This window comes from Erigeron canadensis, chromosome 2 (assembly GCF_010389155.1).
Source record: "Erigeron canadensis isolate Cc75 chromosome 2, C_canadensis_v1, whole genome shotgun sequence".
In the NCBI taxonomy this organism is placed as follows: domain Eukaryota; kingdom Viridiplantae; phylum Streptophyta; class Magnoliopsida; order Asterales; family Asteraceae; genus Erigeron; species Erigeron canadensis.
In genome coordinates, this window is record NC_057762.1 from 41287804 (window position 1) to 41306767 (window position 18964).

Below are 18964 nucleotides of genomic sequence, written 5' to 3' on the forward strand. Positions count from 1 at the left end.
GGAACAAAAGTGTGAAAAAACCAAAAAGTAACTATAAAGAAAAATTTGAAAAGAATGTGATGTGAAAAAAATCCGAATAGTGGTACGGGGTGTGACATGCGCGAATAACAACTCGCCACGCATGTGAGTTGGTATTCAAAAAATATCTATGAAAAAAAACTAGAAAAACTGAAAGATGATAACATCAATATATTAGTTCAAAATTCAAACAGATGCAATGTAGTAAACTGCAATTAGTGGTACGGGGTGTGCCAAAAAAAAGTTGGATGACTTAAAAGGGAAAAAGTGTGAAAAAAACATAAAAATAACCCGTAAAAAAAATCCAAAAAGGATGCGATGTGGCAAAATCCAAATACTGATACAGAGTGTGATATGAACAAATAGCAAATCGCCATGCATGCGATTTGTTATTCACCAAAAATCTGGAAAAAAAAAAAAACCTTAACCATTAAAAATGCAAACAAAATTCAATATTGCAAAAGTCAAATAGTGATGCGGGTTATAAAATCATTATTCAGTAGAACAGCGGCACATAGCGGTGGCACACTGGCACTATTCATTAACTTGACAATTAATGATACTATAATTATAATACCAAACTTTCACTTTTTTTGTGTCGTCTTGATTGAAAAATATATATCTTATCTTACAAGTCGACAAACTAATTTAGTTTTATGTTTCGTCAAATTGTGTTGTTCTTCAAAACATATTGACAACATTATTTGGATCGGATCATATTTAGTTGTTGGGCTAACATCTTAAACGGTAAAAACACAACACTCAAAAGTCTGTTTTTATTTTGTTGTCCTCATAACCTTTTGGATCATATGGTAAACGTACGCACTTAGAATGTGAAATTAACTAAAGAAAGAGACTCATGGATGAAATAATGACTTTTTTCCCCCAAATTTAGTGGCGGGATTGATAGGTCTATACACCCGTATCTTTTTCTTCTTCTTTTTTTTAACTGCAAGTAGAAGCCAAGATTTGGACCCTTATTTTCTACATATCCATATATAAATTAGTTACAACTAATTTCATTTTTGGACATTATATCATTACATTTTTTCACATTTGGTGCAAACTTTTCAAAATTCGAATTTTTGGTGCCAAAAGAATGATTTTTTGCATGAATTGTCCAAACTCCAATGTCCATCCATAGGATGCTCATGTCCATGTTACGTGAGGGATAGTTCTGGATTTTAAAGCTTACCCAACCCATTATGTTAACCCCTTCCACCCATGCTCTTTACATCCAAACACATTTGTTGTCGCATTTCAGATCCCTATGGTATGCAAACAACTAAAATATTTAAAATATGCTCAATATACTTCAATCATCCACCAATCCAGGCTTTATATGTTGTAACCGTAATCTAAATATAACTTTTAAACCTATAATGATTCAGACGTTGTGGTTTATTAGGGGCAAGGGTGTAGAGCCAAGCATTTGCAACTTGGCAAGTTTTGGAAAATTTTCATCCAGTAAGGAAGCGCCAGGTGTACAAGCCAACAACTAGCCAATACTTGCCAATTTGTTTCCAAAAAGTGTGGTGTGGGTGTCAATTCTTGCCAGTTTGTCAATTTGATATTTACCAAACAAACCCTAAAGTTTCATTAAACGTAAAAACAACAATACAACTAAATAAAACATTACATTTATTTAAAACATAAAATACACAAAACAAAACTTCTTTTTATGAGTGACCGGGTATGCATATGCCTTCACAAAATAAGACTAAGGTAGGTAAATACCATCCCCTATATAGTATCATCTACTGTAACTGCGATCGTTTACAGTAAACCCGTACTTAGAGACTTCCTATTCACTTCGGGAATAAACATTTAATGGCGATTGCTTCAACACATTGATGTCATTGTTTGACCTTGCAACACCGAAATACGTATGCCAAAACCATAAATCATAGGAACCAACAGCCTCAAGTATGATAGTCGGGCGTTCATGATCACCCCTGCGGTATTGCCCACGCAAACTATGTGGGCAATTTCTCCAAGTCCAGTGGGTACAGTTGATGCTACCGATCATGTCAGAAAAATGATGTCTAGCTTCATGCGCCTCATATGAACGCACAACATCGTGTCTAGTCAGAGAACGCAAATACTCTTCACCAAAAAGAAGCTTTATGGCGATGCAAAACTTTACGTGCAGTTCTGGTAGAGAACGACAACCCCTCATCATAGTTATCGGTGAGGTTTTCGTAGTTCGCATATGCACTTTTGAATTGGCAAGAACCCTTTAATACCCGCCGCATTCACTGAATACCGAAACCATGGAAATGATGCAGTGATATCTTCTATGATTTTCATAAACAACCGCTTCGACATACGATATCTCGTACTAAAAACATCTTCCTCAAACATCGGATCATCTAAAAGTACATGGCCATCAATCTCGCATGAGCCGTGTACCGATCTCTCCAAATAAATCTTCGTGTGTTTAAGGAAGAAGAAGGTGTAGTGTCTTCTTTTAAGGCTGCAAGAGCAACGGAAGCCAAGAACTCGAAGCCGCCAGACGACGACGAGAAATCAGAACTTTCAAATTCATGGATTATTGCTACGGGTAGTTGTTCGTCGTAAGAAATTTTGGCTAATGAAATTTGATAATATAATTAGTTTGTTTGTTTTTTGATAGTATGTTTGTTTTTTGGTTGTTTGATTAAAATATTTGTGTATGAGATATAGTATATATAGAAGTTAGAAAAAAAAACATAACAACCGCTCATAAAGTTCAAATTTAAATAGAAACAAAAAAACGGTCACAATAGACGCTTCTAACGTTCACTAGCTTTGACCCAATGTAGCCGATCTAACTTGCTGATCCAACTTGCCAATGTTTGCCCTTGCCGAGATACATACGCCGATAAAATAAGCCGACTACACCCTTGTCCCTTAGAAAACACAAAAATAAGGAAGACTACATACATTGATACATGATATGATGAGTTATTTTTTAATATCTTTTGGTTTTTTTTTTAAACTTGATTAGTACTTGTTTATATTGTGCCCATTGTAAACAAGTTAGTTTATGTTTGCTATATATAGGTGGTGGCGACAGCGACATTGGTGAGTAGTGTAAGTTATTGATATAACATAAGTAGTGCAGTTGTTTTAAGAGTGGGTAGATGTTGTAAATAAATTTTCATTAATGATATAATAGGTATTTCATGTAGGTATTATAGATATTTCAAATGAAAATATTTACAATAGTGAATAAAAGATAGAGGCAATTTTAGTTTATCAACTTTTTAGTTAAAAAAAATTGTTTTATAATGTAGTATTTTTTTATATTTTATTTTATAAGGCAAAGCGGATAAATGGCTAACACCCTCAACTTTGATGCGCCCAGCATTTTGATCTTGGCAATGCCCTAAAGGATTTGCTCTCTCATGTGTAGATGAGTATAACATTACTAAAACCTCCTTGCCACATTTGCATGTAACAAGATTTGAACCACAAAAAATCTTTATTAATTACATATATATTGTACTTTGTACGTTTAAAAATAAGAAAACTATTTAGACCATACTTTGATATATATATGATCGTATAGGTGAGGTGATGGGTGCATGGTGGTCCTAAGATCTTTATAATCACAAACACCAATATGTTAAAAGGTATAGTTAAAGAAAAGTTAGCCAATAGCTTAAGTCCCTTTCTTAAAACCCCGTTAATTAAGTTTGTTTAATATATATTGATGATATATTAAATGAATTGTTTGTTGATTCAATTCATTTTGAAGATGAACCACATATATTACTTTAGTACTTTATAACTCGACTTTTTCTATTTATAGCCATCTTTTAATGTTGTTTTGATTTTGGATAGATATTCACTGTCCTCATGTTAATCTAAATTAAGGTAAAAACTGAAAAAGGGGAAAATAAAATACGTATGAGCACTAATATAGAAAGAAGAGAGTACATTATGTATTGTATATATATGCTATATATCTATCCACTTGTTAAGGATTGAATATATGCCTTTTTCTTTGCTTCTTTTATTCCTCTAATTAACAAGGTGCATGATTTCTACTTTTGCTATTCCTGTATGCTAGCTAGCTAGCTAGGGCTAATAATTTGTTAATTAGTATATTTCTTCAGTTCATCATCAAAGGGTTTCTCTTTATACACTTTTGCTTTCACTAAAATTTTGCTTTATTATTGTGATGAATTTTAAACTGCATATATAATTTGTGTTGTAGCTGATTTCATATATTTCTTGGTTTTTTTTTTTTTTTTTTCTGATTGGAAGGTGTTTAGTAGATGAGGATGGTGAGACAAAAAACTCAGATAAAAAAGATAGAAAACTTAGCAGCAAGACAAGTGACTTTCTCAAAGAGAAGAAGAGGGCTTTTTAAGAAGGCTCAAGAGCTGTCTACTCTTTGCGATGTCGATTTGGCTCTCATCGTCTTCTCGGCCACTGGGAAGCTCTTTCACTACTCCCCTCTAAGGTACATATATAGTTATGATATAAATAATGATGTTGCAATGTAGCATATGATCAATATATAGCAGATCTACCAACTAAACAATCTTTTTGAACTTTATTTTCCTTTGTTTAAACTGTTAGATGAATAAGTATAATTTTTGGTGCACTTTCTATTTTGGTAAAAAAAAACTTGAAAATAGAAAGAAACAATAGGATATGGTCATGGTTATAGCGAACATATTTAATTTGATATGACTGAACATCATTAGCTATATATATTTGTATCTCAAAAAGGAAATGTTATCTTTAATCAATTTAAAGTATGATTTCTATAAAAAAAAAAAAAAAAAAAAAGGACAGATAGATGGATCCGAAGTAGTCATGGTGTTATCAGTGTAGCTGGCAAGGTGCATCGATTATCACATGTACACAGTATATATATGGTAGTAGTAGTAGTACTATATATATAAAGAGAGATCTAATTAGGTAAGTACGTGTGCATATATAAACGTGACATTTGAAAGATTCATTGTACTTATTAATCCCCCTCAGAAATGAACTCATTTTGAGCAATCTTTCAACTCTCATTTTTAGCTAATAATAGTCATTAATCTTTATATACTGATCACTACTTCATTAGTCTATTTTATTAACTAAGATTATTTCTGTTATTTGATGCTAGCTGGCTAGGGTTTGAGCTAGTAATAATTTAGTATATAGAAACACCCTATACAGATAAATAAAACAATTAGCACATCAGAGGGCATTCGAATAACATTCAGTGTAAGTATCGATTGATCGAACAGCCATTTCATAGATTCACACAGTTTCTTATAGGGCTGGTGTTGTAAGGTTAATTGTAGTTTTTAATTATATGATTAATGTAGAGCATTTGCATGTTACTTTTTTTTTACTTATGTGGTGATTTTGTCCTTTTTGGCTGTTGTTAAGTGCATTTCATATTTTACCCGTTAATAATGATCCATCCAAATTGAATAACTCAGCTCTGGGCGGATTAATTTCTTGAAGCCGCGAAAACAAAGGAATTTATTATTTTGTTTGATAAAATTAATACTACTAATGTAGTAATGCATGTTATTATTTAGTTTGATCTTATTACAACTCAAACTTGTTTCCTTATTGTATGTATTCTATATATAAATACCCCTTATAATAAGCCTAGGGTTTATTGGAAGATCACCTTGTTAGGATGTCCTTAAATAATTCCCATATTGTAGTCTTTCTCGTAACAATGGCATGTGTCGGTTATCAAGGTAAGTTGAATGTTTTTTCCAAACGAAAAGAAAACTATATATATTACGAGGAGAAAGGTACCCGCGTGTTGCGGCGGTGATGGCGGGGTGGTGATCTATGGCGGTTGCGGACTTGCGGCAGTGGCGGTGATGGGGTGATCTACCAAACGGGTTCCGTCCTCGGATTTAAAAATTCGTCGAAAGTATATCGAATGACCTCTCTAATGAAAGAGCATGAAATTTTAAAAACACCCATATAATTTTATAATTTATCGATGTTCGGTTTTTGAGATAAAAGATTTTGAATGAACTAGACAAATAAAATGATTTATGGAGGAGAGAGCAAAAAATATGAGTAGTTGAAGTTTGAGGAGAGAGAAAATGTATTATAGTTATTTTAGGTAAATATAGAATAAATAAGAGCAATGTTTTAAATACCGGCAAATACCGGCCGGTATTACCGGTACCGGAGACCACGCCGGTATTTTAAGTCCGGTATTTTTTCGGTATTTTCACTATTCAATACCGGCCGGTATTTCCAGTATTCCCGGTATTTTTCGGTATTACCATACCGGAATTTCCGGTATTTTCAAAAAATAAATTTTGATTTTTTTAAAAAATTATTTTTATGATACTTTAATGTTATTTTTTGTTACTTGTGAACTTTAAAACCTATATTTTGTTATGAAATACATATTTGGTATTATTTTTGAGTAAATTATAATTGCATTTTGACTATTTTTGTTATATTCTAATAAGTTTTGTAAGATTTTTACACAAAAAATATAATAAATTAAAAATAGTCGTACCGGCCGGTATTACCGATAATACCGGTAATACCGGAAAATTTTTCCACGCCGGTATAACTAAAATACCGGTTTTTAAAACATTGGATAAGAGAGACATTTTAAGAAGTAAATGTTAAAACTTAAAATATTAAAATGGACTATTTATTTTATAATATATAGTAAATATATTATTAATAATATAGAATAGATAAGTTTATTACAGTTTAGACATTTTGATAATTTAGCTTTCAATTCTTTTTTTTTTTTTTTGCTAAAAGAGAAGATCCATTAACCGCAGTCATTGGTATTTTTACCAATTAGCGAAATAACTTCTAGCATTGTCAATCATTATCATCACACAATAACATGCAATGTAAGCTATTCAACTTAGATATATGTAGTATTTTAAACTTGATTAAATAATGAGATTACTCTATCACGTACAAGTTAATATATATACTGATATAATTTATGTCTTAATATGTTTTCACATGATTTATCTATTCTTTCTAAAAAATAATAATATATAGAGTTAATTGTCATCACTACTTAGGTGGGGCGACAAACCTCTTGCCCCTTGTAGTATAAATCAAAGTTCAATCCTTGGCAATATAATTTAGTATTATCTGGTGTAAATTATTAGTGTATTGTATTATATTTGCCTTTTAAAAGAAAAATAAAAATATAGTTAATTAATTAGTCCCCAACATTAAATAAATGTTTAATATCCTGATCTTAGCTTAAAATCTTGTACGTTTAGACTTTATAAAAAGTTATTGTTTGATATTTTTGCCATCTCCAGTAATTTGCACACAATTTTTTAACTAGTGTAGAAAACAAAAAGAAAAACACAACTATAAAGGAGTCAACTCTTTTAACTCTATTTATAAAGTACAACAATGCTTATAACTAACAGTTATACTTGTAAAATAATTTACTAACTCTAATACTATGCTTATACTTTATAACAAAACTAACTTGTTATATAAATCTAGCAATAATTAAGGTTCTATCTACTATAATATACTGAAAGTCCACAAGTTTGCTAGTTTTGCATTAATTAACTAGACAAGTAAATAAGAACAGTAAGTAAAGAACAAGAATAAAAATTCAAGAACACAATCTATGCGAGTCTAATCATATGTATCATTGAATAAACAGTGAATACATGGACGATCTTACAACTTGACTTACTAGAAGCATGTAAATAAAATTACAATTGTTAAGTTTAAACTAACTAGAAACTTAAACAATAAATTTCAACAAATGTAAATATAAAAGATACACTTTCTTTAGTAACAAACACTTGGTGGACAAACACACCAATTGTAAAGGGATGTGTTGCCTTATATAGTGGAAGAGATACGGCAATACATCCGTGACTTGATGGTGAGGGGTTGGCGGTTGTCGAATTCCCATTGGCTTGAAGTACTTGCAACAGACGCATCTGGTCTTCTTTATCAAATCAGGTACGAAAGATAAACCTTTCTTTCCTTTCCAACTACACCTTTGCCATATAAGGTACATACAGTTGGAACAACCACCATGTGACTCTTGTCTTGATCTTCTTGTTTGAATTCTTCCCGCCTTGACTTACAATTTGGATAAGAATGCATTGTTGGCAAAGAATCATTGGACTCGCTGATGGGTCGCTGATTAACCCACATCAGCGACCAAGTCTGGCGAGTGAATCCTTGACTCAATAATCTCCCCTATTCGCTAAGAAGATTTGCTGAATGACTTTGACTTAGAAATAATACAAGTGTGGGAGAAAGATGTTTATATATATTACAAAAAGAAGTGTTACATGCCGACACACTAACATTAACATCTACTAAAAACATCTATTGGTTCGTTGCTTGTTCCCAATTATCTTCATTTTTTCTGCTCTGAGTGCTAGATCAGCTTGTCCATGGGGCCTCAACAAATCTTGATCAATTAAGTCAATGAAAGCACGGTTGTTTGTAGTTGTAGCACATCTCCTTCTTATGGCCATCCGAAAGCCCACTGATGCCTTTCCCATATCATCCACTCTACAGACAAGTTTTTGATTTTGAAAGTTTGTGTAGAACATACCAAATGGCTCTTCAAGAACTACCGCTTCTTGAAAGAGAGTTCTTAGGGGTAGCCTTAGCTTGTGTTCAAAGTAGCATCTCCAGGATTGGGGGAAATATCTACTGGAGCCAAATGATACTCTATCTTTCTCTTCAGAGTGGGCTTCTTTTTTGTTGCTGGTTGAGATGATGAGGGAAGAATTTCTGAAGTTTCACCAAAGTAATTCCCGATCACTTAAATATTTGTCTTCAACCTATCTTGAAATTTCTTGGCTTTCACAAAGTATACATGAATGAGTTCTTTGAGTGGAGAGTAGCTGGGAGTCGTTTTATCTTTAATTAGCTCATGAATCTCTAACCATTCAGTGGATCCCAGGCTATTTTCCTGATTTTTATTTATCATCACTGCCTTTTGGCTCACTCTCTGGATTTTCAAATCTATTTCTCGACCCATCTTGGCTAAGTGAGGTTGAACTCCAATGATCTTCTCTGGTCGACTTTTGTGTCACATATTTGTAATAAAATTCATTTTTCTTCCTCAATATTCTTCTTCTTTTCACTCAACCTCTCTTCGACATCAGCTTGTTTCTAGTTATAAACCTCCAATGGACCAACACTCTTCATCAACTAAAGCTCTTCAGCATCAACAGTTTTCCTTTCCTGAATGGCTAGCTGCTTGATATACTCGATGCTTTTTTGTTCATCTTCCTTACTTTTCTTTCTTCTTTCAAGTTCTTCAAAAGCCTCTTCTTGAGTTTTACCATCAACAGCTAGACTAAGAACATCAATAATCTGATGACTTTCTGAAGATAAGGTTGTTGTCTTTGATTGTTGAGGTGCTGATGATAAAGGTTGAGTGACAGCAATGATGGTTTCTTTGATTTGATTGGTTTCATAGGAAGCTGCTCAGCTTGAGCTTCAGCTGTCACTCTTGTTTCCCATGTTGCTCTGACTAGCTAAGGGTTATCATAGTCAACTGTAGGGGTGTTCGCGGTTTGGTTTTTGTCCGGTTAAACTGTAAAACCGAACCGTATAAAACACCAAAAAAAAAAAACCGTTTTTGAATTTGGTTTTGGGTTTGGTTTGTAACCGTGACCGAATTATATATTTGGTTTTTGGTTTCATTATGTGTTTATGATAATGAATTTGGGTTAAACCGAAAAAACCGAATAAGTTATATTACTGTTATGTATTAATAAAAATATTTAATACATATCCTTTTTTTGTATGGATAACTATTAATGTATTTTTTACTTTTAATGTCTATTTGTTTATTATATCAACTTTTTTTCTTGAAATTAAAAAATTCAATTGACAAACAATGAAATTTTTTTAATAATGATGACAAACAAAAGTTTAGCGGTTTCACTTATGTTACTTATTTATCCATATTGTGTTTGATGTCTAAATTTACTAATTTGGTGAAAGTGAAATTATGAACCTATTTTGGTTGAACACTTGGACAAAAAAAAAAGTTCATATTTAATTTTTTCGGTTTTAAACCAAAATCGAACCGAATTTTAATTTGGTTTTTGGTTTGGTTTTTCTTTATTTTGAATTAGGTTTTGGTTTTGAAAAATAAAAATAAAAAAACCGCAAAACCCGAACCAAATAAACCGAATAACCAAAAACTGAACCGATTAACACCCCTAGTCAACTGGTTGCTCCCCCTTAACAGAAGCATGTAAAACCATTCTTTGCTCCCCCACAACACTAGCTGGGCTTCTTCAGCAACTGAAACAATCTCCCAAGTGCTAACAGAAGTTGTTTTTTCTTTTTCTTGAGTGACATCCTCACTAGTAGAAGTAACTTCAACAGACTTTTTTGCAGTTGTTGCTTTTCCAGTGACCTCATTTTCACCAGCAGGAGTCACTTCAACAGATATTTCTTCAGTTGTCGTTGTTGTTGCTTTTACAGTGACCTTCGTTTCACCAGCAGGAGTCATTCCAACAAATCTTTCTTTCTCAATCTCCCCCCCCCCCCCCCCCCCCCCCCCCCCCCTTTGGACGTTGCCTCATCAATGGCAGCTTCCACAGTCATGGCTTTGTCAGCAGCAAGACTAACGAGCTGCTGAAGCAAAGTTTTCATCTCAATTTCTTTCTCCATCCGTTCATGCCTTAGCCGGTCAACTTCTGTAAATGAGGCATATGGCTTTGGCAGATTAGCGAATTTCTTTTCAAGAGAAGAAAATGCTTGGGATTGTTTCTCGAGTTGGGCAGCAAGTGGAGCCACCAGTTCGCTTAAATTCTGTATTTCAAAATCAACTGCTTTACTTGTTGAAGCAGCTCTTCTTGCAACATGGGTAGTGAAGCTGCAGGTCGCTGAAGAGAAGAGGCTTTAGCATTGAGAATTCGTTGATCTCGGTGAAGGACATTCTGAGCCAGCAAGTATGTACGTCTTTGATTTTTAGCAAGTGTCTTGGAATTGGTCTTGATGATATCAATATTCTTGTTGTTGGATTCTTGCTTGTTGTACCAGCTGGTCAAAGTCTCTACCAAACCGATCAGATTCCTTTTCCTTTAGATTAACTACCAAGGTGGCAGTTTTGTTGAGTTCTTGGAGTTGTCTTTCAACCTTTTCCAACCTTTCACTTGTGGAAGAGGCAATGCTGACTTCTATGGCAGTGATAGGTTCTCCATCCACTGATGGAGGGACAAAACTGTCAGGCATTTTTTTAGTATTGGTTGTGGTGGTCTCAACGGCATTTGGTTCACTAGCTACATGATGTTGATCTTCAGTGAGAACTTCATTTTGAACCTCTAATTCCATGTCACTGGTTTCTTGCTCATTAGCATGACTATAGGAGTGTAGCAGGTACTCATCAGCAACTATACCTTCCAAATCGTCACTGCTGGACTCATCCTTTTCAACAGGAAAGTGATATTCGTACCACAGAATTTGATAAGTATACCACTATTATGCATTGCATTCTTGTACAGTATGCAAAGAAACATGTACAGTGTGGTAATTGAATCAAAATATGTGGTACGATTATCACTTCCCTTTTTTAACACATTCAACTTCGTCAACCATTTCAAGTTCTCTGACACCTTTAACCTCTTCAGCAATTTCAACTTTTTCAACAACGTCAACTTCTTTACCTCCTTCAACCTCTTCAGCAGCTTCCTCCTCATCCTCATCATCACCTTCGTACTCACAAATTGAGTCAAGTGCTCCACAATCATCAGCGAACAATTGAACATGGTTGTTGTGGCAACACTTCCAAATGTAGTATGTGTCTCTCAGTCCCTACACTTACAGTTTCTCAAAAAACTAAAGAAATAGGGTTAGGGAAAGGGGTGCCTCAGTTTCAGTGTGTTGTTGCACCAAAACATCATCGGCCATAGACTTTGTTGTCTCTAGTACCGCCACAAAATTTACTTTTTTCCCACACTTTACAATATGCGGTCACCTCACGCTAGAAAACACCACCCGGTCAAATTTCAGATCCTCCGTTGTCGGGAACTGCCGCCATAGCTTATAAGAAACCGTCGTAGTATATTGCTAGATTTATATAATCATCTTCTATAGCTAATTAGATTTGTTTATCAAATGAAATGGAGTACCTACGCTCTTTTTAATACTCAAACCTAATAAATCAGTTTCATTTTGGTACTCTTAATTATATATACTTGACATCCAACTACCATTAAACTTTGTATTATAGTCCAGATAGTAATCATATGCATTCTTAACTTCCAAATCTTTGGTTTAAAGTATGAATCAAGTGCTCGAACGACATAGACTACAATCCCAGAACAGTGGAGGATCGCAACAATCATCTCAGGATGAGATACAGGTATGCATCAATTCTCGCCGCCAATGTCAATTTATGCACTACATGTTCACTGTCCCCTTAAAAAAATATATATAAATATAAGAACATGCTGTAGCGAATCACTAGCTAGGAGTGGGTAATGGTAGTATATTGATCTGTGCTTTTGTAGTTATAATGGTAGTATGAAAAAAAGTTGTTTATATATCTGAATTCGCTAGGAGGCATATTTATCCTGATTCGGCATAGGTACATCAATTCTCAGGGCCGCCACTAGAGGTACCGGATACACACAATAGTAATGAATAGAATTGAAAGTTTGATAATACATAAATTAGAAGTTGAGAATGTTGGAATAGCAAAATAACACAAGTGTAACTCATTTTATGCAATTGACCGATTGTCCTGATGTCCTCTATATAAATGCAAAAGCTCAGATCACTAGATCAGACTTTTAAATTTAGTTGAAGTAATTAAGTTCTGGATGCCGTGTTTCTTTCTAATTGGAGAGCACATATATAAAACACATATGAAATTTAGAACTGATCAAACAGTAAAAGACTAATCAAAGTGGTCAATCGTGTTCTTATATCACACGGTGGTTAAGAAATATCTTCAAATTTATGAAAGTTTTTGTGATAGGTTGCACTGAGAAGATCTGCCATGTTGAGCAAAGAACTTGCAGAAAAACGCCGTGAATTGGGGTACAAATTATTATTTCTTTCCCTATATATTTTTCCATAAATCAGAGTCTGGAAGTTTGAGTTATCATAGTAAAACCCAAATCAAATGCTCAATTATGATAATGATAGGCAAATGAAAGGTGAAGATCTTCAAGGACTTGATCTCAAGGAGCTAAGCAAACTAGAGGCTATTATTGAATCTAGATTGGTTGCAGTAGTAAAAGCAAAGGTGAGGTGTGTGTGTGTGTTTGTGTTGGCATCTTGTTCCATGATTAGCGCACAGTTTGTTAATTACTTGTTATCGAACGTGAAGGTTTATTATACTTCCTTACTTCAAAATGTTCTACTTTCAGGCTGAAAAAATATCAGAAGATATCAATACTCTAAAGCAGAAGGTCATGGATCAGCCACACCTTTATGTTCTAACTTGAGTTTTATTTTCATACACTAGTACTATTTATAATGAATTGCACACCTTTATTAGTGACAAAAGGTAATAGGAACTTAATTAGAACATTTATGAATACTACATAGTTGAGTAAATAAGGACACAAACATATTAGTGAAGATATATTGCCAGTTCCTATATAAATTTGAGTGATAAATTTAAGATATATATGATAAGTAAAATCTATACCCTAACTGAATAATTTGACCAAAATGAATATCCAGGAAGCTCAGATGCTGGAAGAGAATGCACAATTGAAAAAACAGTTGGTGGTAAGAGCGTCTAAATTTTTCTCATATCTTAAATTGTGTGGTTTTTTGCTTTTCCCTATTTAACTAATGAACAGCAGAGTTACTAAGCTTTGAATTTTTCGGTATTAGATGATGGAAAAATCTGTAGGTCAGAGGATTATACATGGCCAATGCGGTCATTACCATTCGCTGGAGTTAACTATCAGTATTAGTAGCCTGAGCTCAACGGATCCTTCTCATAAGTGCAACAGTAGCAACTCGGATACCTGCCTAAAACTTGGGTAAGAATGAAGCGCCAACATGCCCAACACTTTTGTTATATAATTATTATAGAATTTTCAAATTTAATACATATATAGAAACATGCTTGTGTTTTCTCAAGACATGAGATTCTGAATCCATTTCAGGCAACCTTTTTCTGATTGAGCTGATGTGGTGAAATAAGACAACTCCAAAGGCAACCAACCATCGTTTAACACAGGTTATTGGCTCACTGATAATGTTTGTTTTTTACTTGAATAAACTATAGGGTTATCTTTGTGTTTTGATGAAATAATAACCAAATAAATTTCATGGTGTTGCACAGTTGCAGTAATGTTTTTTCTATAGTCAATTTGGGCTTTATTTAGAGTATATATAGACATGTATATGGGACTAAAAAAGATTGTGTACATTATTCATAAATCAATGACTGTGACTATTAATCATATATGAAAACCGCTGCCAAATTGAATGTAATGGATCATTAACAACCATGAGCAGATGTAGTCATATAGATTCGTGCTCTCTCTTTTGGAGGTCTGGTTTCTTCAATTTTAGGACAAAGTTGTACTTAAATACCCAAATATGCAACCAGCTGGTTAATTTGCAGCACACAAGTGTATCATTTTTCACTTTACAAAAAGCATTGAACAGTTGATTTTTTTGCACCAAAAAATAAAAATAAAATTGCAGTGCACAAAATCTGATAAATAGATATACTTGTTCTTCCATTTTGAGTATTTTTAAAAGAAAATATGTAATAATAAAAAGCTAGCAAGATGCTAGCTATTACAAGAAATAAAACCCCATGAACCACACCTGATAACCTACTCATCTAAAGTTCATCACATTTCCAAAAAAGTTCCGTGCTTCTTAAAAGTAAGTGGTGCTTGGAGCAAGGCAGTCTGAAAACAGAACAGACTTCATCTCTTCTTGTTCATCATCTCCGTAATAATCATCTATGACTTCATAACCGGTGGGGTTAATACTGCAAGTACTAGAACACGAAGACACTGATTGCTGTGAACCAATTTTAGATGTCACGGAAGCCGAAGCTGCCATGGCCCCCATTGTCCTTCTCTTCTTGTAGTTGGCCTTAAAGCAAGCTTGTCTCAGTCTTTTTGTATTGTTTTCAAGTTTCAAATCCGGCGTCTCTTCCAATTTCTTCCTCTCTTGCTCGAGTATCATTACTGCTTCCCTCAACTTCCCTTCAGCTTTCTCACCTGAATCTTTACCCAATATCTGCTGCACAATATATAAGTCCAAGAAAAAAATAGACACTTCAGAATTTCAGATTAAAATGTAAATTACAAAATTATATAATATCTTTATATATAAAAAAAAAACAGAAAAAAGTTTGACCTGAACATTGTTGATGAGTGTTTGAAGACTCATAAGCTTACGATGAGGCCAGCGACGAATGCCTAATTCTCGACAACGTTTCTTCAACAGGGTCAATCCAACATTAAGCTCCTTTGCAGCTTGCGTGATTGGCATGTAGAAATATTGAGATATTATTTCCCTGCTTAACACCATCTTAGAAGTATAACTAGACCCGCCATCACCCCCACCATTATTAATTCCATCGTCAGCTGTTACTAATTTCTCCATTATTCCAGCTGGACTCCATGAATTTACTACTTCCTTCTCTAACTCTACTTGCTCCACTTTCACATCTTCGTGACCATTCACGGTCTTTGTGACACGATCCTCTTCTGCATTCTTGTGATCCGTATACGTTGACATCACCGGTTGGTTTTGATCAGGAAGCCGGTATGTGTCGTTGATCACCATAGGCATTTCTTGATTCTGAAAACTGAACCCATTGTTGATTTCATACACATACATAAAATCTTCTGGTGTATATGTTATAGGATCTACAAGCACATACATAAAATCAAACAAACATATATGTATATGTAATTCAAGAATTAAACTAGTACACAAGTAGTAACCTGGAAGAAACTGGTGATTGTGGGTTGAAACAATATCTAAAGATGAATAGAGAGGATCCTTTGAGATGATATCCATCAAAGAATAAGCATCAAATTCATTATGATATTCTTCAAATGGAATGGACTGAAATTCATAACTAGTATCGTATCCCACATCCGGAAACCTGGACATACATATATACACATTTTACAACATAACAAACATTTTAACTGTCTTCTTCTTTTAATTTTCTAAACAACTAAAATAAAATAAAATTGATATAATATATAAACACTACCCGAACTCAAGTGGATGCAATTGGTTTGGAATAGAAAACACATCTTTTTTAACAGAATTGACTTCTGGAGACCAAAGACTAATAGAATTTTGACTACTTGCCATCGTGGTTTAATTGGTTAATTTTTGTTGTTAGTTTATTCTTTGAATTTGCATGATGTGTTAGAAATGAGAGGGTGGAAGGGGAAGAAGGAAAGTTAAAAACTGGAATTCTTATTATATAGGAATTGGTAAAGACTATATACTTGATGAAAGGAGTAATAACGATTAATTAAATGCTAATTAGTTCGATTCGTTCATGTTGAGATAGTTTTAATGATAATGTGAATGTGAAAGTATTTAATAATTAATTGTAATCACTGCAAAGAAGATCATGCGGCGTCCCAATGATTTAACTGCCATACTTCATGAATGATTATGCATGCATATGTAGATTCATATGCCCATGTAAGATTTATTTTACCATCATATACTCTTTTTTTTTCTACTTTTTTTCTTTCTCTTCCTTTTTTTTTTTCCAATAAAAAGTTAAAAAGTGTAAAATTTCATAATTATTTTGTAACACCTCATTTGTCCACGGTAACTAAAATATACGTATAGCAAGGAATCACATCATTATGCTCATGCGTGCACTCGTGCGAAACTAAGATTCATGATTCACTATGTTGATTTTTTTGACATCGAGACTAGGTTCTTAACAAAATTCCCCGTTTTAAATTCATAACAAATATATACGTGGAAATGGAACAAAGTTTGAGAAACTTTATTTTCAAGTGTAGTGATAATATATCATTGTTAAACTGCGGGTAAAGACAAATAATTAAATTACATATTGTTCGTTTGTAGAATCATGAAATTAAATATTACTCCGCTATGAAGTACTGAGGGGTAAAAATAAAATGGTAATTCGAGAACGCATTGATTAGAGTAACGTATTGGGTATAAATTTATAACAAGAACAAATGAAGTATAAATATTGGGAGTTACAAAAAAAATTTGTGGATTAGTGGATATATGTGAAAACGAAAATTAAAATCTTAGGCCTTCTTAATTATATGCCATTATTTACCCCAAGTAGTGTGGATTAATCATGCTTATTATTAAAGATAAGTTACATTGTAAATTTCATGTTTTTTAAGGTATATATAGTGTAAGTGTAAATGTATATGATTCGTAAAGTGTAAAATTGTAAATTTTGCAAGTGCTATTGTCTTGACAACCATGCGAGCTAAGGTAACATACGTGAAATATGTGCCATACTGCCATTTTGGACTTTTGGTCCATGTGTAATATAATTCTTTGACCTAACTTATTGTTTCCATGACACTATTTAATTATTTATGTACAGGCATGAAATTACGAGCGTGTAGTTTATATCAAGCGGCCTTGCATATCTGTTTCACATCATTCGAACAACAGAAAGTTATTTTGGTTGACGATTTCCCTTAAATGGTTTCACTTAAGAACTGCAAATAAGCAGAAGCAAAAATGAGCAAAAAATCTTGATTTTTGACACTACAGGCAGAACTAATGGAAACACTTGAAAGCAGCTATCAAAGCAAATAACCTTGTCTTCAACGACAATTTATACAAAGTGCTTACACCCCTTTAGAGAGACGTGTGCCTATATCAAAAGTTTCATTCAATTATAAGGAAAAAAAACCTTGAATTACTAGATAGATGATTTACTATGCATAGAAGAATAAGAATTCTTGTTAAGTTTAGAACTTAACTTTGAATGAGAAGTTTATATTTTAAAGATTTTGGCAAACAAAGAAAAGCATAAAGAAAACCAAGACTATGCTTTAACTTTATTTGGCTTTCTTGCATCTGTAGCAATCTATAGAGCTTTAGCAGCCTAGACTCTCCCCTTCTCACATTCTTTCATAAATCTAAAATTCAAATTAGTTTGCAAACCTCTCACATTCTTATATAAAACATCACATCAATATGCTTGAAATGAATCTAATGTCATCTCTCTTTCTGCTTTTTTCCTTCTATTTTATCCAAATCTCATAAAACACAAGTCACATATCACAACAAACAGAGCATCCACTTGGTAAATAGCTTCAACAACATGACAGTTACTCGTTCCAGAATCATGATCATCGTGTGCTTCGTGTTCCTATCTATGGAGTCTGAGAAAATCTGTGCACTTCAAAGCATTGATCTTGCCTTGAAATGGAGTGAAGAAAGACCATTTACAAGGGTTCGGCGTCTTCTCAGGAGTGCATCCGTTCAAAAACTGCATGCACAGGTTGGTATCGCACCAACGCCCTCACTTATGTTTGATCCAAACAAATCAAGTGAAAGAAGAGTTCGAAGAGGGTCCGATCCTATTCATAATAGATGCTGATACAGATGAAAGATTATGCAGATACTAAGTAAGTAAGTCAGTAACTGCTCAGTGCCGCCTTCCGCGAGTTTTGAGCCCCAATACCTCGACGGTGTACGGGGGAGTTTAAGATGTAGGCAGACCTTACCTCTACCTAAGTAGAGAGGCTGCTTCCAGTTTCTACCTAAATGGTAGAAAAGGCCCTCCAACCTTTGCATGGGATGAGGATCGAACCCATGACCTCTGTTTCCAGATACTATTTGGTGTTTTTTTCCCTAGGGGTTTCCAAATCAAAATGGAAAATTTCTCTCTTTAGGTCTCATTTGCATTTCTTAAACACACACGCACACGCGCGCGCACACACACACGATCATGGGTTGCTTCTAATGTATGTATAAAGCTATTTTTCTTCTCTCATATGAGCAACAATATGGA

General features: G+C 33.8%; 1 protein-coding gene across 4 annotated transcripts; it reads left to right on the forward strand.

Moving 5' to 3' along the window:
- The first annotated feature begins 3848 nt into the window (after nt 1–3848).
- On the forward strand, nt 3849–14296 carry LOC122589374 (MADS-box protein SVP-like). Of its 4 annotated transcripts, none has more exons than XM_043761666.1 (9): nt 3849–3879; nt 4273–4471; nt 12262–12343; nt 12962–13023; nt 13132–13231; nt 13356–13397; nt 13675–13722; nt 13831–13982; nt 14109–14296. In XM_043761666.1, the coding sequence occupies exons 2-9, from the start codon at nt 4284–4286 to the stop codon at nt 14125–14127; spliced, it is 693 nt and encodes a 230-aa protein (XP_043617601.1). In that variant the 5' UTR covers nt 3849–3879; nt 4273–4283; the 3' UTR covers nt 14128–14296. The 4 variants fall into 4 exon arrangements, with proteins under 4 accessions (XP_043617601.1, XP_043617599.1, XP_043617602.1 ...); XM_043761664.1 differs by lacking the exon at nt 3849–3879 and adding an exon at nt 3958–4038; XM_043761667.1 differs by lacking the exon at nt 3849–3879 and adding an exon at nt 4018–4038 and having other exon boundaries at nt 4281–4471.
- Nucleotides 14297–18964: the final 4668 nt, after the last annotated feature.

Excerpts from the sequence above, each read along its gene's own strand:
- LOC122589374 (XM_043761666.1), top strand. The coding sequence starts at position 4,284 with ATGAGGATGGTGAGACAAAAAACTCAGATAAAAAAGATAGAAAACTTA. Across the intron at positions 4,472-12,261 it reads TTTCACTACTCCCCTCTAAG|TATGAATCAAGTGCTCGAAC; the intron begins GTACATATATAG and ends TTTGGTTTAAAG. Across the intron at positions 13,232-13,355 it reads TTGCAGTAGTAAAAGCAAAG|GCTGAAAAAATATCAGAAGA; the intron begins GTGAGGTGTGTG and ends TTCTACTTTCAG.